This window comes from Lynx rufus, unplaced genomic scaffold (assembly GCF_022079265.1).
Source record: "Lynx rufus isolate CCGP_SWC_20201006 ecotype Redwood Valley unplaced genomic scaffold, mLynRuf1.p SCAF_9, whole genome shotgun sequence".
Taxonomy (NCBI): domain Eukaryota; kingdom Metazoa; phylum Chordata; class Mammalia; order Carnivora; family Felidae; genus Lynx; species Lynx rufus.
The window spans coordinates 108,395,278-108,419,877 of NW_025814897.1; the positions used below are offsets into that span (position 1 = coordinate 108,395,278).

Sequence of the window (24,600 nt, forward strand, 5' to 3'; positions counted from 1 at the left end):
CGTCATACGGAGATTAGGAGACCAGGAGGAACCAGCAGAGGAGATTGGCCAGACAGGTAGGAAGCGAACCAGACCAGCAGCTGTGCAGAAGACCGTGCACCGAGGCAGAGGTAGGGACTGACAGTGTTAGACGCCGTTCGTAGGTCAGCAAGCTGAGCCCGCCAAGACTGACTGGATGTGGCTCAGGGCAAACTCCTGAAGGCCACACGAAGAGCAGTTTGGGGAGCAAAAGCCTGAAGTTACTGGGCTTAAGAAAAACGAGAGGAAAGGAATTGGAGACGGTGCCAATCCTCAACTCTTTCAGGGAGCTTTGTGGCACAGACAGGAGAAAAACAAGATGGCAGCCGGGGGGGGGAGGGAAGGGGGTCAAAGGAGGGTGTTGCGTCGTCGTTGTCGTTGTTATACGTAACCAGTATTTTTTTTTTTTAAATAACTTATTGTCAAGTTAGCTAACATCCAGGGTGGGCAGTGTAGTCTTGGCTTTGGGAGTAGATTCCCATGATTCATCACTTACGGACAACACCCAGCGCTCATCCCCGCAAGTGCCCTCCTCAGTGCCCATCACCATTTTCCCCACCCTCCCACCCCCATCAACCCTCAGTGTGTTCTCTCTTTCTGTTAAAATATTTTTTTAAAGTTTATTTGTTTTGAGAGAGACAGAGACAGCGTGGGGGGGGGAGGGGCAGAGAGAGAGGGAGAGAGAGAGAATCCTAAGCAGGCCCCGTGCTGTCAGCACAGGGCCTGACGCGGCGCTCAAACCCACAAGACCGTGAGATCATGACCTGAGCCGAAACCAAGAGTCGGATGCTTAACTGACTGAGCCACCCAGGTGTCCCTGTTCTCTGTCTTTAAGAGCCTTTTATGGTTTACCTCCCTCCCTGTTCGTAACTTATTTTTCCTTCCCTTCCCCTATGGTCTTCTGTTAAGTTTCTCAAATTCCACAGATGAGTGAAAACATATGTTATCTGTTTTTTCTGACTGACTTTCTTCACTCAGCATGATACCCTCCAGTTCCATCACGTTGTCGCAAATGGAAAGATTTCATCATTTTTCATCACCGAGTAGTATTCCATTTTATATATATGCCACATCTTTACCCATTCTACAGTTGAGGGACATTTGGGCTCTTTCCATAAGTTGGCTATTGTTGAAAGCGCTGCTATAAACATTGGGGTACGTGTGCCCCTACGAATCAGCGCTCCTGTATCCTCTGGATAAATTCCTAGGAGTGCAATTGCCGAGTCATAGGGTAGTTCTATTTTTAATTTTTTGAGGGACCTCCACACTGTTTTCCAGAGCGGCCGCACCAGTTTGCATTCCCACCAACAGTGCAAGAGGGTTCCCGTTTCTCCGCATCCTCGCCGGCGTCTGTTGTTTCCTAAGTGGTTCATTTTAGCCACTCTGACCCGCGTGAGGTGGTGTCTCAATGTGGTTTTGATTTGTCTTTCCCTGATGATGAGTGACGTTGAGCATCTTTTCATGTGTCAGTTGGCCATCCGGATGTCTTCTTTGGAAAAGTGTCCATTCATGTCTTCTGCCCCTTTCTTCACTGGATTATTTGGTTTTTGGGGGTGGAGTTTGGTAAGTTCTTTACAGATTTTTTGCTACGAACGCTTTATCCCATATGTCGTTTGCAAATATCCTCTCCCATTTGTCGGTTGCCTTTCAGTTTTGTCGATTGTTTCCCTTGCTGTGCAGAAGCTTTTTATCTTGACGAGGTCCCAATAGGTCCTTTTGTGGTGGTGTTCTTTAAGAGGAGGGAATTGCAGGATGCGTTCTGATGGTCCTGAAGCAGGAGTGAGCCAGGGAGCCAGGTGTGAGCGTGAGGGCACAGAGGGCAAGAGCTTCCTGCCAAGGGCATGAAGGGTCCCGAGGCTCTCACTTGATTTCCACCGATGGAAGCAAGGAGGCTGACGGAGGGTGGTCCCTCTTGATGTCTGCCAGTACATATGTACAGATATATATGGCACCCAACGCCATAACCTAACCTTATGGGGAGAAGGGAGAGAGTCAAAGGGGAACTCACCTCTAATTTACCAAAAAAAAAAAAAAAAAAAAAAAGTATTGTAATTAAAATTGATTTAAAATAGCATCCGCTATGTAATATTCTTTTTTAAAATATTCTTTATTTTTGAGAGAGAGCGTGAATTGGTGGGGGAGGGCAGAGACCAAGGGGGACAGAGGCTCCAAAGCGGGCTCTGCACTGACAGCAGTGAGCCCGATGTGGGGCTCGAACTCACGAACCATAGTCGGACACTCAACTGACCGAGCCTCCCAGGTGCCCCATCTAGGTAATATTCTTGACAAAAAAGTAAAATATGAATTTCAGGGGGAACCATCAGACAAATGGAAATCACAGGCCGTCGTACAAAATAACTGGCCTGGACCCTTAAGACCATGTTAATATCAGGGAGGCAACAAAAACAAGGCGGCCAGTTGCTCCTCGTGAAAGGAAATTGAGCCTGGACGACCAAATGCAACATGTGATCCAGAATTAAATCCTCGATTTTTTGAAAAGTCCATAAAGAACATTTATGCCACGGTTGTACCATGAACCGAGCGGCTTAAACAACAGAAATGTCTTGTCTGTCCATCTGGAGTTTGCACGGCTGAGGCCAAGGTATGGGCAGGGCTGGTTCCCTCTGAGGCTGTGAGGAGAATCCGGTCCAGACCTCTCCCCGGCTGCTGGGGGTTTGCTGGCAACCTTTGGGGGTCCTCGACTTGTGGAAGCATCACCCTGATCTCTGCCTGCATCATCACGTGGTCCTCTCCTTGTGTGTGTGTGTCTGTGCCCAAGTTTCCCCTTTTTTAATTAGAAAAGTTTGTATTTTAAATAAACTCTGTGTTCAACGTTGGGCTCAAATTCATGACCCCAAGATCAAGAGTTGTATACTCTAGGGGCGCCTGGGTGGCTTAGTCAGTTAAGCGTCCGACTTTGGCTCAGGTCATGATCTCACAGTCCGTGAGTTCGAGCCCCACGTCAGGCTCTGTGCTGACAGCTCGGAGCCTGGAGCCTGCTTTGGATTCTGTCTCCCTCTCTCTCTCTGTTCCTCCCCTCTCTCACACTGTCATTCTCTCTCTGTCTCTCTCTCTCTCTCTCTCAAAAGTAAAGATTGAAAAAAAAAAAAAGATTTGCATACTTTACTGCCTGAGCCAGCTAGGCAGCCCCAGCTTCCCCCCTTTTATTATTCAAAAAATGTTTTTTTAACGTTTTTTCATTTTTTGAGAGAAAGAGAGAGAGTGCGAGTGGGGGAGGAGCAGAGAGAGAGAGGGAGACACAGAATCCAAAGCAGGCTCTAGGCTCTGAGCTGTCAGCACAGAGCCTGATGTGGGGCTCGAACTCACGAGCTGCGAGATCATGACTTGGGCCGAAGTCGGACGCCCAACCGACCGAGCCACCCAGGCGCCCCTAAGCTCCCCTCTTTTTAAAGGATACCAGTCATGTCGGATCAGTGCCCACCTTGATGAACTATTTTAACTCATTACATCTTCAATGACTGTATTTCATAGGAAGGTCATGTATGGAGGTATTTGGGGTTAGGACTTCAACATATGAATTTGGGGGGATCACAGTATATCCCATAACAGATTGTCATTAGATGGTATTGTTGTATCAATATGAAAACTCTCGAGACGATAACAGTGGCTTCTGGTGGCTCCTTATTTTTAAGAGATGTCCCTGAAGTATTTAGGTTCAAGACGTCTGTAACTTACTTTCAAACGGTAGCAGAATACGTTATGTACGTGTATATATGTAGATATTGATAGATACGGAGGTAAAGCAGAGGCAGCAAAATGCTAACAATGGGTGAGTATAGGCGAAGAGTACAAGGGGCTCATATTCTTTTTGTTTTTTAATGTTTTTATTTATTTTTGAGACAGAGAGAGACAGAGCACAAGCAGGGGAGGGGCAGAGAAAGGGGGAGACACAGAATCCGAAGCAGGCTCCAGGCTCCGAGCTGTCAGCACAGAGCCCGACGCGGGGCTCGAACTCACAGACTGTGAGATCGTGACCTGAGCCGAAGTCGGACACTCAACTGCCTGAGCCACCCAGGTGCCCCAAGGGGCTCATATTCTTTTGATCTTCTTGTAGGTTTGAAATTTGTCAACATAAAACACGGGGAGAAAATTAATGTTTATTATTTATTTTTTGTTTATGATTACTTTATTTTAATTTTATTTTAGAGAGAGGGAGAGAGAGAGCGTGAGCAGGGGAAAGGGGCAGAGGGAGAGATATAGAGAATCTCAAGCAGGCTCCAATGCTCGGTGCAGAGCCCGACGACGCGGGGCTCCATCCCACGACCCTGGGATCATGACCTGAGCCAAAATTGAGACGCTCAACTGACTGAGCCCATTTTTTTTTTTTAAGATTTTCTTTTTAAGTAACCTCTATGCCCACGTGGGTCTCAAACCCCCAACCCCGAGATCAAGAGTCACATGCTCTACCTCCTGAGCCGGTCAGGCACCCTGGGAGAAAGTTAATTTTTCAAAAACGTGACAATCTTTTGGCTAAATCATTGCTGAGTGTCTGGGAGGCCGTCATTTCCCCAATTTGGAGAAGATGGCTGGGAGCCTTAGTTTGCAAGGGCCCTCAGCGTCCCTGCCCTGGGCCCTCTCTTTGGGGTTCTGCATCGCAACAGGCAGAAGCAAACATTTCCTGAGGGGGCTGAAGGCATTTTACACTCATTGCGCCAGAATCTTGCCAGGACCTCCCATGAAGTGGGCTTTATGAGCCCCACTTACAGATGGGAATATTGAAGCTGAGGGAGGTCGGGTAACTTGTCCATGAATGCACAGCTAGACTAGAACTCGGGCTGTCTGACTCTCAAGGCTGGAATTCCCTGTCTCCCACTAGATGTGAGGCTGGGTTCCCTTCTTGGGCCTTTCCCCAGTTTAGGGTTGGCCATGAGTCTCAGGGCAAAGCCAACAGTTGCCCAGGCCTGCCCTGATCCCAGGGCCCAGGCCATACCTTCCTTCCTCATCCGGCTCAGCCTCAAGGCCTGGCTCCTGCTCAGCGAGGGACACTTGAGCTTAAGACCAAATGAGGCACCTCCCAGGCCCCCTCTTGCCTCCCAAGCCTCCCAGCCTGGGTGGGGCAACAGGGTGCTGGATACCCTTAGTGTGCCCTCCAGATCTCCTTCCACCCCGCTCTGTGCCCCCAAGGTTGCCCTCCACTGGCTGCAGTGACTGAGCTCTAGGGTCCTCTGGTTGCTGCTGGTGTTTGGATGAAGGGAGGCAGGAGACTGAGGGAGGGAGCAGAGCGAGGTCCGAGGAGTTTATTCCCTGGGCTTGCTGCCTTTCTGCTCAACCGTAGCCGAGTTCTACTGAGGGCCACAGCTCCTGTCAGGTGACACCACTGCCCCTTCCTGCCAGGTGGCCCGGTGGTGGTAACAGCTCCCCACCGCTGCTAGGGCTCGGGGGCCCTGCCACTCCTCGGTGGTTTCCATTATCATGGCCACACTTTTGTAAGCTGTCCCTTTGCTACTAAACTGTTTGCATGTGTCATAGGATTCCTGAAAATCTGGGGAAGACAACTCAGTCTTTGACCGCCCCCGACATCCCCATGGCTCCCTCCGTCTCTGATTCCCCCCCATTTTCTGCACCCCAGCAGAACAGATCCAGGCATGGAGGCCAGCAGCTTAAAAAGTTGTCTTTATTGGTTTCGTACTGACTCACAGAGCGTTAGGGTCAATCCCTCCCGGGAATATGGCGTTTGAGGAGATAAATACTTATTTTGCCCCCCACTTGTCAGCAGAGGGACGTTTAATAAAAATAGTAATATAATAACAATAATAGTGACTGTGATCGATAATAAAATGCCCCCTATGATCCCATAATACACAGGTGGCGGAGGCTTTGGGAAAAAGGACCATCCCCCTTTCCGGGAAGGGCCAGAGTGTGCCTGGAGACCCTCCAGTGGCCCCCATCAGGTGCCATCGCCCACCAAGTAGCCTTTATAAATACCCTCCCTGTCCTGTCCCTGTCTAGGAATGATCTCCCCACCCACCCCCCCAACCCCGGGCGGATTAGATGCAATGTCATTTGGCTCACAGGGCCCCTCTCTGTTCCCAACCCCACCGAGCTCCTCCCCAGAGAGAAAGGCCCCTCAGTCTATCAGTAGTGTTCTTCTCCCAGCTCCCATCCGCTCTCTGCTCCTCTTCACTGCTCCTCCCCTCCCCGCTCCTCCCCCTCCTCCTCCTCCCCCTCCTTCTCCTCCTCCTCCTCCTCCTGCCAGCCACTAGCACTGTCTCTTCTACTTCCTTCTCTCACCTTCTTCACCTACAGTCTCCTTCACCTACATGTTCCCTGCTCCTTGTCTACCCTTCTTTCCTTTGAAAAAAAAGTTTTTTTTTTTTAAATTTTTAAGTAATCTCTACACCCAACATGGGGTTCGAACTCACACCCCCTAGGTCAGATGTCGCAGGCTCTACTGACTGAGCCGGCCAGGCACCCCACCCTCCTTTCCTTTGGATCAGAGTCCGTCTTTCCTACCTCAGCCTTGAGCAGAGGCCGTGATATGCCCCACCTCGGCCTCACCTGGGGGCTGGACAGTGCCTTGCCAAGACCCCAGATTGCCGCCAGAGACCCACCCCCACCCCGACTCTTGCTTAAGGCTTCCTGAGGCTTGACACTGGGAAGGAGAACTTTGGCACAATTACCCCTGGACTCCAGGGGCAGAGGGGCCCCCAGGGCAGAAAAGGGGGCCATTCTATTCCCAGTGGCTAGCAAAGGTAGGGGCCAGGAGCAGAGGGGAAAGGCAGGATGATGGCTCAGAGTCAGGTCTCCTGGGTCCTGGGAACCCAGGCCAGCCTCTGAGTCGCTGTCCAGCCCAGGCCCTTCCTGAGTCCGAATTTCCACACATCCCGGGCCAGCCGGAGCATGGCATTCCTCAAGCTCTTTGCTCACTCATGTGTCTCAGTCCTGGGATTGGGGTGGGCCCTGCCAGAGGGTGTCAAGGGGAACCCTCTGATTCAGGGGCTGGGGGCAGGCTCCGGGGCCGTTCTGAGACCTGGAGGGGAAACAGAAGGAAGGACCCTTTCCTCACCAGACCAGTGCCTCCCAGAGGTCTTCCCCCGACCCATCACCTGCTGCAGGGAGGCCCTTGGAGGAGGTATGAGATCGGGGTAGGGCTACATGAGAAGAACTTGGGGAGCTCCAATTTAATATCCCTTAAGCCCAAATCGAAGTCCCTTTGCTCATTTACTTTACTCCATTCTTCATCAACCAACAAACATGCTTTATGTTAGGCGAAGACAAACTTGACCTCAGTCTCAAGGAGCCCGCGGTTGGGGGAGGAGGGCTAGTATCCAGAAGAAAGCCACAGCACAGAAGGACTGACACGGAGAGGTGGAGGGAGCAGGGCACAGGCCCTAGGGAGGCCCTAGGACAGTATTAGCACAGAGCGTTGAGGGTGGCCTGAATGTTAATAGAAGGACATTCAAAGCAGGGGGGACGGCAGGGGCAAGAGCCTGAGGGTGTGGAAGAATATGGTAAGTCCCTGGGGATCGGAGTGGTTTGGTGTGGAGAAGTGGCTGGAGGGTGCGTGGGAGCCTTCCCAGCTCCTCTTACGTCTTCCTTCCCCTGTTCCCCTTCCCCCCTCCTCTGATCTCTCCACCTCAGGCTGGGCCTCTAAAGAGCTCCCCTTCGGTGGCACTCCCCCCATGTGCCAGGCACCCCGCTGAAGTAATCATCACCTCATACAGCCATCACTTACGTAATAATCTGAAATAATAACCTCATTTTATAGGTGAAATAAGCTCAGGGAGGCTGGACATCTCGCCCAGGGCCACATGCCTGGGACATCAGAACCAAAATTTCCACCTGGGCCAACCTGCCTCTACGCCTCTGTTGGGGTCCCACTGTGGGGCGAGTCTGCTTCCCTTAGGATCCAGGGTGGGGATGGGCTCAGCCTGTTCTCTGGCTTCAGGTCCCAGAGGTGGGCCTAGCACAGAACAGAACTACCTGTCCTTTAACAGAGGAGGGAAAAGCCCCCACCGGCTCACCTGTATCAGGGAGTCTGCGGGGCTCAGAGATCCCTGGGAGCAGGACACGGACTCACTGGACAGAGAGGTCCAAGGCTTCCTCTTCACTGTTCCAGGAGCAGGATGAGGAAGGGGACAAAAATCCAAGGTCAAATTTGAGGAGTCCAAAGGGGGTGTAAACTTTGGGGAGGGAAATCGAGGCAATGGAAGCAGCGGGAGCGGGGCTGTCCTTACTGGCGTCCGCGTCTCCAGTGAGCCCGTCGCTGCCCACAGAGGCTGGCCGCCTCGAGGCCTCCGAGAAGCTGTGGGGACGCTGCGGGCCGGAGCCGCGGGTACCTCGGCCCTTCCCTCCTGGAGCCTGCTGGGGGACAGCACCGAAGGGCTGCGACCGCAGGGGACCCCCAGCCTAGACGCGCGGAGGTCCCGGGTCCCAGGGAAGCAGGGGGCTGCGATTGGGGCAGGCGTCTCGGAAAGGTCGGTGATTGGCTGAGCCTCACCAGGGACGCTTCTGATTGGTCCCGGAGAACTCACCGGGGGCAGATCCCTGGCGCCGGGCTTCCCGTCCGTGGGGCCCACGTGCACCAGGTGGTTGAAGTTGGAGGGCGGTGAGATGAGCTTGGAGCGCACAAAGGGGTCCTTCAGCAACTCCCTGCGGGCGGAGGGAGAGTAGGGGCGGCGGCGAAGGGGACGCCTCCCCCGCCCTCTCCCGACACGGACACGCCCCCGTGCCTCGCCCCGTCCCCAGCTCGCGAGCCCCCGCCCCGCCGGCGCACCGCGCACGCGCACCTGCGCCGCTGCTGCCGCTGCTCCTCCGACACGCGGAAGAAGAAGTGGCGCTTGCTCTTGGTGCGGAACAGCTGGCGCCGGCTGTTGTCAGTGAGGTCGGGGATGTCGAACTCGTCCTTCTCTGTGGGAGGAGCAGAGAGCCGGACGGTGCTCACAAGTCCCCAGGGTCCCCATCAGCTGGAGCTCAGGGTCACACACGCACCCGCGAACGCGCACACACTCCGTACTCTCGTGCCCACGCACTTCCTACCTGCCAGCCGGTTCCTGAGGTAGGTCAGGCGGACCTTCTCCGTGCCAAAGAGGAACAGGGAGCCCTCTGGGTTTAGGGGTCGCACCTGAGGCGGCAGGCACGGAGGTCAGCCGCGCTGCTCGACTGCACCCCCCCAGTCCAGGGCCAGGGGATCTGGGCAGGCCCTCACCTTCTTGAGTGGCACCGTCTGGACCCATTCTGCTTTCCTTACATCGAACACGTCGATGGAATTCTCGCTGAACACTGTCAGGTAGGGGGCTGCATAACCTGCAGGGCAGGACACTGTGCTGTGCAGCCCCTGGCAAGTCAGGCACCTCCGCGGGCTTGTTTCCTCCTCCGTGTCACGGAAACACCCTGTGCCCGGCCACAGCACAGTAACTTCCACGCCCAACCAGAGGACCTTCTTCTGAAGACTCCAGGTTGCCCCACCCAACCTCCGCAACAAATCAGAGATCACAGTCCTGGAGCACTCGCATGCCGGGCATAGTTCTAGCCACTTGGCGTATTTTTTCCCCTTTATTTCTCAAACAACTCTGGGCGGGTAGGACCATCATCCCTAACTTACAGATGATGGAATGTAACCCCAGAGCTAAGTAATGGGCAAGGTCACCCAGTGATGAGCGAGAGCTGGGAACTGGCCCTGGGCAGTCTGATTCCCACTCCCACAGACCGTCTGCGCTACGCCCAATCCACAGGCCCAGCGCCGGAAGAGCCGCCGCTCATGAAGGGAGCCTGGTCCCTGTCTGCCGGCACGCCACCACACCAGTTACCTGTGAATGTGTTGGACTCCCTCACTGCCCTTTCCTCCAAACATTCGTAGCCCCTAGGGTGTGCTTCCCCGGGCTGGGTGCAGGATGTGATGAAGAAACCAGGCCCAGCCCATTCTGCAGTCTCCCCCCACCCCGGTACCAAACCAGTCATTATAGGAAGGTGCTAAGAGCAGCAGGGCAGAGGTCTGAACACAGAGGTGGGGGAGCAAAGAGGAACAAAGGGCCAGAGACGGGGGGAAGGCAGGGTAGGGAGCATGAGAGCAGTAATGACGATGACAGAAATCATGGTGGTCATTTACGGAGAGCCTTCCAACTCCAGGCCTTGAGGCGGCATTGGGGCTGGACCTGGTTAAGAGTTTGCCAGGTATAAAAAGGACAGTTTAGGCTGGGGGAGGAGCATGAGCAGGGACATGGGAGAGGAAGATCCGGCTCAATCCACTGAGGACAGAGCAGGGTGTGGTCAGGCGGGAGGACCCTGTCTTCCTCTGACACGTGTGACACACCGTAGGTGCCAGGCCCCGCCCAAGCTGACCCCCCACAGGCCTTACCCCAGCCCGTGGGCACTGCCGGCCACAGCAACTCATGGACGCGGGACTTGCGGCCGGCGCTGTCCACGTAGACCCCGGCCGTGGCAAACAGCAGCAGGAACTCACTCAGGCTGAGCTCCACGGCGCCCAGCGCCTCGCCCAGGCCCCCGCGGGATGGTGGCAGCTCCTCGGGCACCAGACTGGCCCCTAGGGCCAAGGGAGCGGCCTCGTTGAGCAGCGGGTAGAGTGCGAAGGTCCCGGCTGCTCCCACGCACAGCCGGTCGCCCAGCAGCCCCAGGCTCTGCACGGGTGCCGGTGCCTGAAGCTCACGGATGCGGCGCTGCCAGGGCCCTGGGCCCGGGCCCAGCTGGTAGCAGAGCACCTGGCGCTTGACGGCTACGCAGAGCACGGGCGTGCGGGCCTGCAGGATGCACCCGGCTGCCAGCACCTGGCAGCCTCGAGACTCGGGGATCTTGGCACCCGCCACCTCCGCGCTCTCCAGCTTGGCCAGGGCGAAGAGGCGCACGCTGGGGCCACGGCCGCACAGCACAACCAGAAGGCCCGCGGTGGGGCTCACGGCCAGCCGCTGCACCCGCCGGCACTCGCCCACCTGGAAGATGTCTTCGGGGTCGGCGAGGGAGAGCGTCACCAGCAGGGTGAACAACAGCCCCGTGCCCATCCTCCTCTCTCCCCCCCGGGGCTGACCCCCACCCGGGCCCACCCTGGCCCGTACCGTTGCTGTGCAGGTGGATCACAAACAGCCCCTCCTCGGTGCCCAGAGCAAGCCGTTCCTGGTCTAGTAGAGGGAGGGAGAGAATCAGGGGTCAGGGAGGTCATCTGGCAGCCGGAGACCAGGCAGTCCGCCTGTCCTTGCCGAGCCTCAGTTTCCCCTGAGGACACAGGGATGGCCATCCCGCTGTCCCTGCATCCCCGGCCGCTTCTCTCTCAAAGTCTGGGCTGGCTCTAATGAGGAAGGCCCACAGGCGAGAGGCCCCCACCCTGAGTTGTGGGCTTCGGGGTAAGTCATGTCACCGCTCAGAGCCTTGGCTTCTCCTCGCGTAACGTGGGGACAGTAATGGTTCCTTTCTCCCAGAGCTGCTCTGAGGCTGAAGCAACGCAGGGTGTGTTCAGCTCACAGCGGTCCCTGCTCGATAAATGCCCTCGTCCCCCCCAGCTCCCGACTGACACGGAGGACCTGGAGGAGCCACACAGTCTCTCCAGGGGCTCCCACTCTGAGTGCAGGGGGAGGCCCCAGCTCTCCAGGGCAGGCGCTGGCTCGGGGCTCCGGCCACTGCCAGGGGAAGCCAGGAGGCACTGCTCCCTCACTTCTCCGGCTGTCAGCACGGAGGTCTCCCCAGAGGAGACAGCGTGAGGCTCGGCTGCTTCCAGGCTCCCTGTGGCCACCCCGCTGCCGGTAAGAGCACCGGGACTGGAACCCTCATCTGTCTCTTGCTAGAGCCTTTGCTCTTTTCAACTCACTCAAGACTCATTTAGAAAAAGCAGAATCTGAGGCACAGAGAAATGGAGTGGCAGAAGCCAAGCCCCCCGCCCCCTAGCTAAGGCTGCCCACAGAACCACGCCCAGGGCGATGCCCCCCTTGGCATGTGGCTCACCGATGATGGCGGCGCAGAGAGCGTGGGGCAGCAGGGGCAGCCCGTTGTCATAGGCTTCCTTGAGCGTGTACACAGGCCGAGGCCTTGGCCGCGTGTCCAGAAGCAGCCGCTGCAGCTCGCCCAGCACCTGCAGCCAGCGCTCCCGCTCAGCCTCACTCTCTGCCAGCAGCAACACGGTGCACATGGCAGGGGGCACCGTCAGCTGGGAGGCCGTCACCTGTGGGCAGGGACTCAGGCTGGAGGGCTGTGGGCCGAGAGCCAGACATCCCCCTCCTGCTCTCCACCGGATGATGCTTGTTCGCACCAACGTGAGCTGCCGGGCACAGCGCTAGGAGCCATCTTACAGCGGGTGATAAGCCAGACGGAGTAGGGTGGTCAGACAGGCCCCGAACCAGTGCCGTGGCGGGAGAAGGACGGGGCATCCCCAACCCGGGCCAGGAGTAAAAGATGGACCCCAGGGGAAGAGACATTTCTGCCAGTGCCCAAGGGATGAGGGGAGTCACCAGGAATGATCCAGGTCGGGGAGAAGCTTGGGGGCTGGCCTGGGCTGCACAGCAGAAACAGGATGTGAGGGGCTCGTGGTTACAGGGCACTTTGGGAACTGGAGAAAGCAAGGTGTGTCCAGAGCAGAAAGAGGCTCAGGGTCAGAAATGTAAGGCCTCAAGGCCACAGTCAGGACCACCCTGAGGGTGACGGGAAGCCACGGAAGGGCCCTAGGCCAGCGGGATGCGGGCAGCTTCGTGTACAGAAAGTGCACCGCGCTGTGGAATGGAGGCAACCGTGGCCGTCCCTGTGGAGGTGACGGAGGTGGCATATGTGTGTGTGTGTGGGTGAAGAGGGCAGCCACGGAGAAGGAGACAGACAGAAGGGGCTGCAGTAGGGCCACACGGAGGCGGACTCACCCTAAAGATGCGTGGCAGGTCCCGGGACTGGGCGTGAATAACATCAGAGGCCAGGACGGGGGTGGCTGAGAACTGAGGGTCCCTGGGAGGTCCGTGGAGCTGGTCAGAGGTCACATTGCCCCTGGCTGCCTCCCTCCCCCCTGACCCGCATCCCTCGTCCCCGGCCACTGCCTGGCACCCACCTCAGATCCAGCGCCTGTAGGAGGGCCCCGCTGGCCGGGCTGAGCCGTGGATCAGGGGCGTCAAACAGCAGCAGGCGGGAGTCACTGAGGGCGGCGAACACCCGCTGCCAGCCCCGCCGGACCCCCGAGGGCCGTGGCACCTGTGGGAAAGGCAGGCATGGGGGGGGTCTGCCGGGCTCTCGGCCCGCCCACGCCAGCCTCCCCCTCCCCAGCCCCAGCTCACCGACAGGAAGCCCTCGTAGGCCGTGCCTGTGCCCGTTTCGGGGTGCACTCCCAGGGCCGTGCGGAGGAGGTCAGGGGGCACGGGGCAGGGCGGGGCCTGGGGGGCACAGGCTGAGTGACAGAAGTAACCACAGGCTGTGGAGAAAGCAGGAAAGGCAGATGGTGTGAGGCTGGGTGGGGACAGCCTGGAACCCGGACTCGGGTTCCCGCCTCCCTGAGGCTGTGGTGGCTCCTGGACTGTCACCGATTCCCCGTCAAGTGAGAAAAAAAACCACAAAAATTGAGCAACAGGAGATGAGGCCCAGACCAAGAGGAAAGCTTGCATGTGCCAGGATCCGGGCCATTCATTCCTTCCTCCAGGGGACTGGGCGCTGGCACATGGGAGGCAGTCGTGCGGGTGGGGTGGGGGTGGGGGGTCTCACCGTCACAGCCCAGGCCCTGGCGGCCCAGGCCCAGCATCAGCGAGGTGCAGCGGAGACACTTGGTGGGGGATGGGAAGCTCCGGGGCCGCAGCGAGTGTGAGCCGGGCTGGGGACAGGGGGACACGCTCATTACCCACGCCTGACCACGGCCTCCCGGGTCCCTGCGTCCCACCCCCGAGGCCACCCTGAAGTGTCAGGTGGGACCAGAGAATGAGCCAGTGGCAGTGTGAACCCAGCCCCAGTGAGTCTGTCACAGCACTCAGACTCATTGCCACTGCCGCTGTCCCCAGGGTGGTCTGCCAGCCATGACTAATGCACGTAGAGGGACTCAAGCAGGTCCTTGGAGACCCGGCAGAATGGCTGGGTGCCCCCACCCCGCCCCGCCCCTCTAGGTGCAGACCTTTGCGGGAGGAACTTCTGTAGGGGTGGTGACAGCAGCGGGCGCTCTGGGGAACACAGCCTGCGGCGGGGGGGGGGGGGCAAGCAAACGGGTGAGGGGGGCACAGGCAGAAGGCGGGGCCCGGTCCCCCAAATGCGGGACTCCCGCCCGTCCTCACCCCCAGACGCAGGCTGCGGCGGCCCTCTGGCTTCAGCTCGGGCTCCATACCGGGCCTCAGGGCCTCTCCTGAGATGCCAGGATCCTTGGTGGAATCCTTCTGGGGATTGAGGATAAGGGTGGAAATCAAGGCCCCTGGCTTCTGTCCGGGACTCCTCCCAACCAGCCCCTGCAGGCCCTCTTACCTCTGAGCTCCGGAGGGACAGGAAGGGAATCAGGGAATTTGAGGGCTTAGTGTCTGCAAACAGAGAGCACGGGTCACCGGGGGTGGGGGTCCCTGGCCCAGCCCTAACGCTTGTTCCTGGGGAACTGGGGGCCGGCAGGAGCCTCAGTTTCCACCTCAGTAAAATGGAGAAATGACAGCAGGCCCCGGTGGGTACGCATACAGCGGGTGCTCAGTAAGTGCCGGGCGACAGAGAGCCAGGTGAGCGGCAGAGTCAACAACTCTCATCTCCACGGTCCCGCGAGGCTGTCGGGGGACCCCCTGGGGAACCCTGAGGCTCGAGTGGGGGACTTGCTCCGGGACTGGCATGCAGATGGCCACTTACCCGCCGGCCCCCGGGCCTGCAGCTCCTCCCGCAGCGCGGCCAGCTCCTGCCGCAGGCCCCGGCTCTGCTGCTCGGCCTCCTGCAGACGGCTGCGGGGCGGGGACGGGACCGGTTGAGGGCTCAGCACAGGCCTCCTCGCGGGTCCCGCGCCCCTTCGTGCAGGGCCTGGCCCGGGCCTCACCTGTCGGCCTGCCGCCGGGCCTCCTGCACCTGCGTCAGCTGCTCCTGCAGGCTCTGCTTGGCCCGGATCTCGGCCTCCAGCGCCGACTGCAGCTCCAGCCTGGCCGAGGCCTCCATCTTCTGTAGCCGCCGTGCCTTCCACTGGTGGTCCTGGCGGCCAGGGGGCGCCCGCGTGAGATGCCCCCAGGTCGGGCGGGGGGGGGGGGCCCCCCGGCAGCCTCAGAGGCCTCTCCCGCCAGACTGTCCACACCACCCGGCCAGACTCAAGATCCTAGACTGGCCCCGACCCCGCTGTGAGCTCAGGCGAGTCACTGATCTTCCGTGGACTCAGCGTCCCCACCTGCCACGTGAGGCTGCTGCCAGCCCCTCCCCCGGGGCTCTTCCGGGGCTCACCAGCGGCCGGGTGGGGGGCGTCTGGGTGCCCACGTTCCGCAGGGACTCCAGCTCCTCGGCCATCTTGGTGGCCAGGGCCTGCAGGTAGCCTCTTGAGACCTTCTCATCGTTCACCCTGGTTGGGAAGGGGGCTCCGGGTCACGGCCTGAGCCCTCAGCCCTGCCTGGGCCCAGCCCCTCCCCGCCAGCCCCCGGGCACCCACCAGCTGAGGATGTCGGCAATCTGGGCCTCCCAGTTGCTCTCCGTCTCCCTCCGTTCACCCTCCAGCTGCTGCTTGCTCTGCTGCTCCCTCTCCAGCTCTTCTACCAGCTGGGGCCCGGGAGCAAGATGGGTCAGCCCCCGGGGGCCCGGCACCCCCGAGCCCCGCCCGCGTCCACCCCCGTTCACCCGCCATGGCTTGCCGGCCACCTGCGGGTGCTGCGGGGCTGGGGACACAGCCTGCTCTGAGACCCTGGCGGCCTGCACCATCCACCCTGCCGGCTCCCCACATCTGTCCCACGGCCCGTCGGTCCGTCTGCCCTCCGTCTGCCCTGCTCACCCGCTCCTGCTCCAGGCTCAGCCTCTGGTTCTCTTCCTGGAGCCGGCACAGAGCCTCCTCCTTCCCACTCAGCCTGGGGAAGAGCGAGTGACGGGATGGCCCCCAGCTCAGGCCCCCGTCCCGCGCCCCGCCCGGGCTGCCCGGCTCACCCGTGGCCACGGGCCTGCTCCAGCTGCACACGCAGGGCGGCCACCTCCTTCCTCAGCTGCGCTTCCTGAGGCCCGCCCTCGGGCAGCCCCGTGCCGTTGGTCTCAGAGGCGGCGTGGATGGTCTTGAGGGACACGGAGAGGGGTCAGGGCAGGGGCCTGAGAAGCTATGGCCCACTCTACCCCTGGGACAAAGGCCTGGCCCTGAGAGCCCGGAGGAGGTCAGGCCAAGGGAAGCGCCACTTGGAAGGGGGTGAGACCTCACTACCTTGACCCGCAAAGATTCCTTCTCAATGCTTCGCTCCCGCTGTCTCTGGAGCTGTGTCACCTCCCGGCACAGGGTGGCCACCTGGGCCTGCAGCTGTGACGAGGTGCAGAGGCGGCCACTGCTGACTTTGTCCATCCCACCCCTCTGCCCGCCTCGCTACAGACTCTCGGGCCCCGCCAGGCACAGCGGGAATGCAGGCAGGGGAGCTCTGGCCCGGCCCACCCTACCTTCATCCGCTCGCTCAGGCCTCAGCCAGCCCCAGTGGGGGCGCAGAGGCATGTGGTGTTGCCAGCATTGAGCACTGAGCTCCCTGGGCCCCCAACGGCCACACTGGGGTTCACAGGGGCAGTGTTCTGCTGCTGTCCCCGCCCATCCCCATCACTCACCCTCCTGCTGGTATCCTGGGCTTCCTCCAGCCGGGAGCTCAGAGCCTGGGTCTGGCTGGCCGTGGCTGCCTCTCTCTCCTGGGCCTCCCGCAGCCTCTGGAGCAGCTCCTCCTGCCGCTCCTGGGCTCTGCATAGTTCCCCTGCCTGGGCCTGCAGCCCTGCCTGAGCCTCGGCCAGCTCCTGGGGGGTCGGAGGGCAAGGCCTGGCGTCAGGGCACAGACCTCCTCACCGTGGAGCCCTGGGCCGCTCAGCCACCCCACCAGGCCCTCACCCGGAGGAGCCGGTCTCTCTCCTGCCGTAGGTCCGAGTCCCGGCCTGGGCTACCACCATCCGTCTGGGATAAGGAGGCCTTGCTGCCCCTCGGCGTCTCTGCCAGGAATTGTCACTGAGGCCCACGTGCATTGACGGCCTCAGCCAGGCACTCCGCGTGCGGCATCTCCCAGAGCCCTCACCACAGCCCGGGGAGCAGGTCTCCTTGGCTCACTTTCTACGTGCAGGCTCGGAGAGTTTAAGGTACTTCCCTAAGATCACACCTCATCCACGGAGTAGGGCCAGGACTGGAACCCGGGTTGGATACAGGTGTGCTGGGAAAGCAGCTCAGCCTCTGGGGGGAGGGGTCGGGGTGAGGGGGGAGAGACGGGGTGGCGTGGGGGGCCGGGTACCTGACAGCCTGTGCCGTAGAGTCTGCACTTCCTTCTGTAGCCGCTCCAGCTCCCGATGGTCTGAGGACACCTGCAGGGCCTCTGCGGGCGGGGTGGGGGGGCACCCATAGGTGAGTAGCTAGTCCTGGGTCAGACCCACCCCACCCTGCTCCAGCTGGTTGCCCGGTACCTTGGAGCTTCCGGCTCAGCTCCGTCTTCTCCTGCTCCAGACAACGGAGCTTCCGCTCTAGGGCAGGCAGCTGCTCAGAGCTGCTCTCAGGGCCCGGACTGGGGAGAGCAGGGCCACACATGTTGGCGGAAACCCCACCCCCCACCCCCCAAAGGCTCCTCCATCCTCCTGCGCCGGTCATTCATTCATCCAAGAAACACCCACCGTGCCCCAGCTCTGTACCCAGCCCTGGGCTCTGTGGTGGAACAAACGAACCGGACCAGACCCTGCCCCCGGAATACCTGTGGGCAGCACCCCAAGGTCCCCCAGACCTAGGTTCAAGCCCTGGCCCTTCTAAGCTGTGTGAACCTAACATATCTGAGCCTCAGTTTCCTCACAGGAAATTGGAGGTGATAACAGGCCCTCTTCCAAGGATAGTGAAGAGAACTTAGTGATTTGGGCCAGCTACCCCCGTGCCTGGCACACGGTGGGTGCTCAGAGTGCAGGTCAAGACACATTTGCTTCCACCTCAGAACACCTCCTCGCCTAAGACCTCGCTGCGGTCTCAGGCCAGCCCCTCAAATGGAACTAGATCATCCCACCCATTTTACAGAGGCATAGAGTGTGGCTGGGGGGCTGGGAGGGGCCCTTTCAACTCTAGGCCTCTGGTTCCAAGTTCATGACACTCTCAGCCTGCTGTAGAGGGTACTCTAAGGGCCAAATGCAGGACAGGTCCCACAGGGGGCATAGGCATGGCTTTGCCACAATTTCAGGACACAGGGTCTGTCTTCCTGAGGACTCAGAGCACATTTCCTGAGCACCTGTCACATCCAGGCAACAGGCAGGCCATTCAGCCCCTTTCCCAGGGTCCCAGTGGGCTACCTGCCCAAGGTTCCAGGCCAGGCAGCCCCCAGCCTCCTACTAGGTATGCGAGGACTAGACTCACCTGCCCGAAGTGTAGGTGAAACCCACAAATGGCAGGTGGTGGCCCGAGAAGGCCCCGTGGGAGGGTGGGGGCAGGGTCCCCTGCAGAAGGAGGGGAAGGAGCGTCAGACTCAACAGGCATAGCTCCTGGCTGAGGCTCAAGACCCAGGAGACTCCCCGGGACTGGGGGTGCCAACCTCTTCCTGCTAAGAATGGAACCGAGGTGGGTGACGTGGCCCCCACCTAAACAGACTACAACTCCCATGAGCCCTTGCGGCCATGGCCTCCCAGGTGCTTCCAGGAGTCTCCTTGGAAGACTTCTGGCTCACAGAATGACACTCGAGGTCAAACGACCTTCACCTGTCACAACCCACCTCCGAAGAGGTGAACTGGCCCACGTGAACCACAATTCCCATGAGCCTCTGGGGTGTGAAGGCGTCATCCTATGCCCAGCAACCGCTCTGGAGAACCTCTGGGGGTTTCCCACAGCCAGCAAGGGGCAGGCAGTTTTCCTCCTGCAGCGGGGCCCAAACTCACTGGATGGTTGAGAGTGTCATCGTCCACATCGAAGTTGGAGGTGTCCACAGGCCCGCGAAGCTCAGGGATGTAGGGGGCAGTGCTGGTTGCCAGCCGCTCCCAGTCCACGCCTTCAAAGAAGGGGTGGTTCCGGAAGTCATCCAGCCCCCCGCGGCCCAGGCGCTCCTCCTGGCGGCACAGCAATTGGCGGATCAGGTCTTGGGCGCTGGCCGGCACGTCCGGTGCATCCGCGGGAAATTGCAGGTGGTCCTGTAGGTGGGGGGTGGGGGTGGGGGTGGGGTGGAGGGGTGCAGGTGGGTGTACAGGATCCCACCCCCAGCTGCGGGCATACCAACCACGCGGACTCGGGACTCTGCTGCCCTCCCGGAACCCCAGAGCCTGGCGGCCAGACCTCATGGTTCATGATCTTGCCGTAGGTTTCCACCAGGGATTCAGCATAGAAGGGCGTCTCCCCGAAGAGCAGCTCATAGGCACAGACTCCCAGTGACCACCAGTCGCACTGTGGGCCATAGTGGCCCTTGCCCTCCTCCATGGCTTGCAGGATCTCGGGGGAGATGTAGTCCGGTGTCCCTACTGCCACTGACGAATCCACCTAGGAGTGGGGGGGGCCACGAGAACAACCTTGGGCTTGGCTAGAGCCCCTAGAGCCCCTCACCACAGGCCCAAGCCTGGGCCTGACACCCCAACTCTCTAAGGCTTAGCTGGCCCGGTGACCCCACTTGGGGCCTAGACCCAGGCCTTCTTCCTTCCACCCCTGGCAGCTCTCCAGGCCGGGTGTCCCCAGCCCTTGCTCTGGGGTCTTACCATGCCATTGTTGTTGAGACGTAGACAGGAGCCGAAGTCAGCCAAGCGGATGTGCCCGTTCATGTCCAGCAGGACATTGTCCGGCTTGACATCCCTGAGGGAGCACAGGGAGAGAGCGGGGCTTGACCTGTGTGTGTAGATGTGTGTTCTGGCACATTCCGGGGTATGAGTGCATGGGCGCATGCACACACCAGCGTGTATATTGTCACACGTGTTCCTGCGAGTCCACAAGACCAGTGTGTGTGCATGTACATGGGAGGGGGAAGGCTGGTGGCCAGGCCTCCTGGGTGCCAAGAGGGAAAAAGGTGGTTCGTGGAGAAAAGGGACCCATAAGGATGAGCCACGGAGGCAGCAGCGTATGTTGTGGGGGACACACGAGTCAGACTTGCCTGGTGCAAACCACGACCCGGGCGCCCACCGGCTGGGTCACCTCAAGCCAGGTGCTTACCGGTGCTAACCCTGACTTTCTCATCTGTAAAGTGGGGACAAGAGCAGTGCCCATCACATGAGGTTTTTGGCCTGAGGATTCAAAGGCATCGTGCACATGAAGCACCCAGCATAGGGCTTGGTGAGTGTGCTCAACAACTGTCAGCTGTCTCTAGAGCTTTCCCCAGGGGCTGGTCAGGGCAGGAGGGGCTTCGGGGGCCCCACCTGTGCACGTAGCCCAGCTGGTGCAGAGAGTGGATGGCCAGTACCATCTCGGCCAGGTAGAACTGGGCCAGCTCGGGCGGAAGGCGGTCCTCAAAGCGGCTCAGAAGAGTGAGCAGGTCCCCACCGGCATAGTAGTCCATCACCAGGTACTGGATGGGATTGGGGGGGGAGCGGGGGGGCAAGAATCAGACAGGGAGGAGGGTGGGGGGCATCTGCCCCAGGGCCCTGCCTCCCACCCACCTCCTCGTGGTCCCGAGGGGTTCTGGGAAGGCAAGACCGTCTCCCAGCAAGCAGCTCTAGGGCAGCTGGCTCCCAGCAGAGCTCAGGCAGGGGCTCCGGGCCCAGCAAGGGGTGGCCAGTGGAAGCCTCTTGGTCCCTGTAGGAAGGGTCTCTCTCTCTCTCCTTGGACCCAGCTCCCCTGGCACCCAAGGCCCTCCTCCTTTGTCCCCGGGCAACAGCCCCCACCCTCGCTGAGTATCCTCACCAAGTATTCCTCGTCTTGGAAGGCATAATGCAGAGTGGTCACCCAGCGGCTGTCCCCCTTCACCAGAACGTCCCGCTCTTCCCGGAAACAGGCAGTCTGCAGCAGGTTTGGGGAGCAGGGGCGGGGGTGGGATCAGAGCCCAGGAAGCCCTCCTCACCAGCTCAGGGGGTGGAGGAAGACTAGGTAAGTCTAGGAGCTTGGATAGAAGTTGCCCGGGTGAGCCACGGCCTGTGTTTTATGGCTCCGGGCCTCAGTGTTACGGTAAGGAAAATGGGAACTACAGTAGCTTCTAAGAAAGGCTTGTTGTGGGGAAGCAATAGGGGAGGCTGGTGGTTGCATCCTCTCCCGTCCCGGGGGCCAGGCCGGCCCCTTCCCTAGCATGCCCTGCACGCCCCACTGGCAGCACACCCTCCCCCCCGCCCACTCGTAGGGTGCGCAAGTCCCATCGGACCCCACACTGACCTCGGCCCTCTTCAGCATCTCCCACTTGTGCAGCATCTTCATGGCAAAAATCTGCCCACTGTCCCTCTGCCTCACCACGGCGACCTGAGGCCACAGGGGGCACCGGGGTCAGCTCTGCCTGGGTGCGAACCCCCTCCTCCCACCTACCCCGTGCCTTTTGCTCACCTCCCCGAAGGCCCCTCGGCCGATCACCTTCAAGATCTCAAAGTCATCTCTCTGTAGCCTCAGCTCTTTCACCTTCGCTACGAAGGGGCCGGCTGAGGGGACACAGAGTGGGGCTCAGGGAACCTACAGGGAGGCCCCAGCTCCCTCTCTTACCTAGGGAAAAGCGGGCGCCGCAACCCCCACCGGGGCAGGGGTGGCCTCTGGCCAAGGGGCTGAGAGGGGCTGCAACCCACTCAGTCATGAGTAGGAAGTGTGGAAGGTGGGGGTCCGGGCTTTGCTGACCACCTGGCCCCCAGACCTCCCCAAATCAACGGTTCCCTGAACCCCTGTCCCCAGACTCTAGGCGGCCTCATCCCAGGGGCCCATGGAACTGGTAATCCCTCCCTGCCTGCAGGTGGATACTGGCTGACCAGGTCACCCTGGGGAGGAAGGGGATACCATTCCCACCCTCGGCTCCCAGTTCCTGGCGCCTATCAGGACCAGGCCTGGGCCTGTCTTGGGAAACTGGACGGGCAACATTCCTTGTCCCCAGAGAGGCTTCTCTGCCACTGGGGAGCTGTGAGCCCTGGTCTTGGGACCCTGTAGGCACAGAGGTACCTGGCTGGGAGTGAGGCCTGGGGCAGCCCCAGAGGACAGGTCAGATACGGTGCTGCAGGGCCCTGGGAGGACACACTTTGGGCTCCCTGTGTGGGGCTTTCTCAGTCTGGAGGCATAAATAGGTCTGCCCAGCTTCTCACAAGACTCAAGAACAGAGCCAAAAAAACCTTTCCCTGGCGCCTGACGCTGGCACCTGAAGGGGTAAACACTCGAGATCTCCTCCAGGCCTGACCAGCCCAACAACTCTAGGCCCTGCCTCCCTCTCTGGACTTGGTCTTCACCTGGCCAAGAAGCTCTTCCTCTCACAGTCCCTGATACTCCCTTTAGAGGCATCTCCGGCCAGTCCCAGGCCTTTTCCAGGCCTGGAGAAGCCACAGGCCTGGGGGAGGGAACTGGAGCCTGGAAACTTAGGGAGGCAAGAGTGACCGGTAGGGGTGGCGGGGGTAGCTGCAGACTGGCTCTCCGCCTCAGTTTCCCCCTGCCGGCAGGTAAACTCCCTGCCAGCTGGGCGGGTCTGTGGGTGGGACAGAGAGCTGCTCCACAGGTTTATCAGGCAGAACCCCCGCAGCAGGGGTGGTGTGGAAACCTCGTGACAGAAATTAATTGTCTCTTTCCCAGGTCTGTGTGTGCGGCTGGGGAGCAGCAACCGACCGCGGGGCTCCAGGGGGGAACTGAGGCCAGGGTGGCTCCCTATCCGCCAGACGGGAACCAAAACCTGGGGCCTAGAGTCAGGAGGACCCAGGCTCCCGGGACAGGCTGCCCAGTCCCCTCGCCTTGCCGCAGGGAATGGGGGCTCTGGGCAGGAGCAGGGACAAGTTGGAGCAGGGGCAGAGTGAGTCACCGCCCTGCCAGTTACCTCGGGAGATGTCAACAGACAGGCCCCCATGCTGGGGTCCCAGGCAGGGATGCCAGAGGCAGGCAGGGAGGAGCACATGTGTGTGCAAACACACACACACATCCACACACGCGCGCGCGCGCGTGGGCGTCACAGCGGGTGATGACAACACTGTCAGATACACATGAATAAGGTGCAGAAGTCCCCGGGGACAGTGGCAGGCACCAGAGGCAGGGGCTTCCTGGCTGCCCTCACCCTGGAGGAGAGGGCTGGGCTGGGGGCCAGCTCACCGGCATGTGTCACGGGCCCCCAACCGTGCCGAGGCCAGGCCTTGCACCTGCCCAGAGCTAAGGAGTTCTGCGGATGCTCGTCACCCACTGGGCAAACACCTGCCTCACCCCGCTCTCCAGGCCAGGCCCGTCAGCCCTCCTCCACGGGTTTGGCCAGGCATAACCAGGGAGGCCTGGGGCTGGTGAGGGTGCCCACATTAGGTTGAGGTTTACTCCAGGTCACCCACTTCCGGTGCCTCGGATGAGTCGACCAGGAAGGGGCGCAGACCCACCCCCAGCCGGGCCCCCCCTCCCTGGCTTTGGGAAATAGACCTCAGGAAGCCTGGCCAGCGACTCGGACCGACAAAGGGGCTGAGGTTGGTGCCGGTGCCCCGTTTGGGGTGGTCTTGCATGCGGAGACATAGAAGTGTGTGTTTGTGGGAACGTCTGCCACGCGTGCAGTGCCTACGGATCTGTGAGTGGAAGCAGGCAAGTGTATAATGCAATGGCCAGTGTGGCTCCGGTGGTCTTCCGGGTGAAGTGCGGGGCTCCCTGGATCTCTCCTTGAGCTGTATGTATCTGCGTGTGTCTGTGTGGTATGTGGGAGACTGAGGAAGCATGCGTGTCAGTGGGTGACACACACAAGGCTCTGCGTGTGTGACTTTGTTCTCAAGGGTCATGAGGTATATGACATGTGAGCCAGGAGTCCCTGACGCGACTCTGCAGCACATGTCTGGGGTCTATACTTGGGACCAAGTTTGTGTGTGTCCGTGTAAGTTGTGTGTTGTGCACACACGCCAGGCTCTGTCAGTGGGAAGGAGTGTGCGTGAATCTGAGCGAGGGGAAGGTGTGCTGCTAGCTGGGAGGGCCCAAAGGGGCCGGTGGCACGTGTCAGGGCCGGTGCGGGCTCTGCGCGGGGAACCCGTGGGGGTGCCGCTCCCTGCGGGAGGGTCTGGGGGCGAAGGGCGCGGGGGGGGGGGCGGAGAGGGTCCCGGCGCGGTGTCCCCCGGACCACCCCACCTCGGTCCAGCCCGGGCCACTCACCCCAGCTCAGGAACTGCGCCACGTTGCGCTCCCGCCGGAGGGGGGCGCTGCTGAGCTCGTGGTGCAGCCCCAGCAGCAGATCCAGGAGGCCGTCGAGCCCGGGGCCACCGCCGGCCTCACCCCGCGCCAGCTGCTCCAGCGCGCGCAGCCGCCGCTCCATAGCTGCAGCCGGAGCCCCGCACCCGGGCTAGAGCCGGGCCGCCCGCATGCCGGCCCGTCGGTCCGTCCGTCCGTCCGTCCGTCCGTCCGTCCGCGGGTCGTTAGCGCGGCCTCCCCCCACCCCTCCCGCCCTCCCCGCTGTCACCTTCCTTCGCGGCCTCCTGCGCGCCCACACCTGGGCGTCGCGC

General features: G+C 60.4%; 1 protein-coding gene across 5 annotated transcripts; it reads right to left on the reverse strand.

Annotated features, from left to right (window-relative positions):
- Positions 1–6,359: 6,359 nt before the first annotated feature.
- CDC42BPG (CDC42 binding protein kinase gamma) lies at positions 6,360–24,496 on the reverse strand. 5 transcript variants are annotated; one of them, XM_047071277.1, is made up of 37 exons: positions 24,254–24,496; positions 21,509–21,600; positions 21,344–21,427; positions 20,882–20,977; positions 20,398–20,546; positions 19,747–19,840; positions 19,334–19,534; positions 18,943–19,191; positions 18,428–18,507; positions 17,503–17,600; positions 17,334–17,414; positions 16,943–17,040; positions 16,672–16,851; positions 16,286–16,378; positions 16,021–16,142; positions 15,872–15,944; positions 15,536–15,642; positions 15,334–15,448; positions 14,942–15,090; positions 14,761–14,849; positions 14,398–14,450; positions 14,214–14,312; positions 14,057–14,116; positions 13,657–13,762; positions 13,236–13,369; positions 13,013–13,152; positions 12,831–12,912; positions 11,929–12,145; positions 11,049–11,111; positions 10,337–10,936; positions 9,188–9,285; positions 9,019–9,103; positions 8,769–8,889; positions 8,514–8,631; positions 8,217–8,340; positions 8,004–8,089; positions 6,360–7,009 (listed from the first exon to the last, which is right to left on the reverse strand). In XM_047071277.1, the coding sequence occupies exons 1-37, from the start codon at positions 24,411–24,413 to the stop codon at positions 6,953–6,955; spliced, it is 4,653 nt and encodes a 1,550-aa protein (XP_046927233.1). In that variant the 5' UTR covers positions 24,414–24,496; the 3' UTR covers positions 6,360–6,952. The 5 variants fall into 5 exon arrangements, with proteins under 5 accessions (XP_046927233.1, XP_046927230.1, XP_046927231.1 ...); XM_047071274.1 differs by lacking the exons at positions 20,882–20,977; positions 21,344–21,427; positions 21,509–21,600; positions 24,254–24,496 and having other exon boundaries at positions 8,217–8,343; positions 9,188–9,372; positions 14,214–14,309; positions 20,398–20,541; XM_047071275.1 differs by lacking the exons at positions 20,882–20,977; positions 21,344–21,427; positions 21,509–21,600; positions 24,254–24,496 and having other exon boundaries at positions 8,217–8,343; positions 20,398–20,541.
- Positions 24,497–24,600: the final 104 nt, after the last annotated feature.

Bases quoted from the DNA above. Each gene is read 5' to 3' on its own strand.
- CDC42BPG (XM_047071277.1), bottom strand. From the start codon at position 24,413: ATGGAGCGGCGGCTGCGCGCGCTGGAGCAGCTGGCGCGGGGTGAGGCC. The intron at 19,535-19,746 runs GTAAGACCCCAG...CCCCACTCCTAG, and splicing joins GTCTCAACAACAATGGCATG to GTGGATTCGTCAGTGGCAGT. The intron at 10,937-11,048 runs GTACGGGCCAGG...CCGACCCCGAAG, and splicing joins GATCCACCTGCACAGCAACG to ACATCTTCCAGGTGGGCGAG.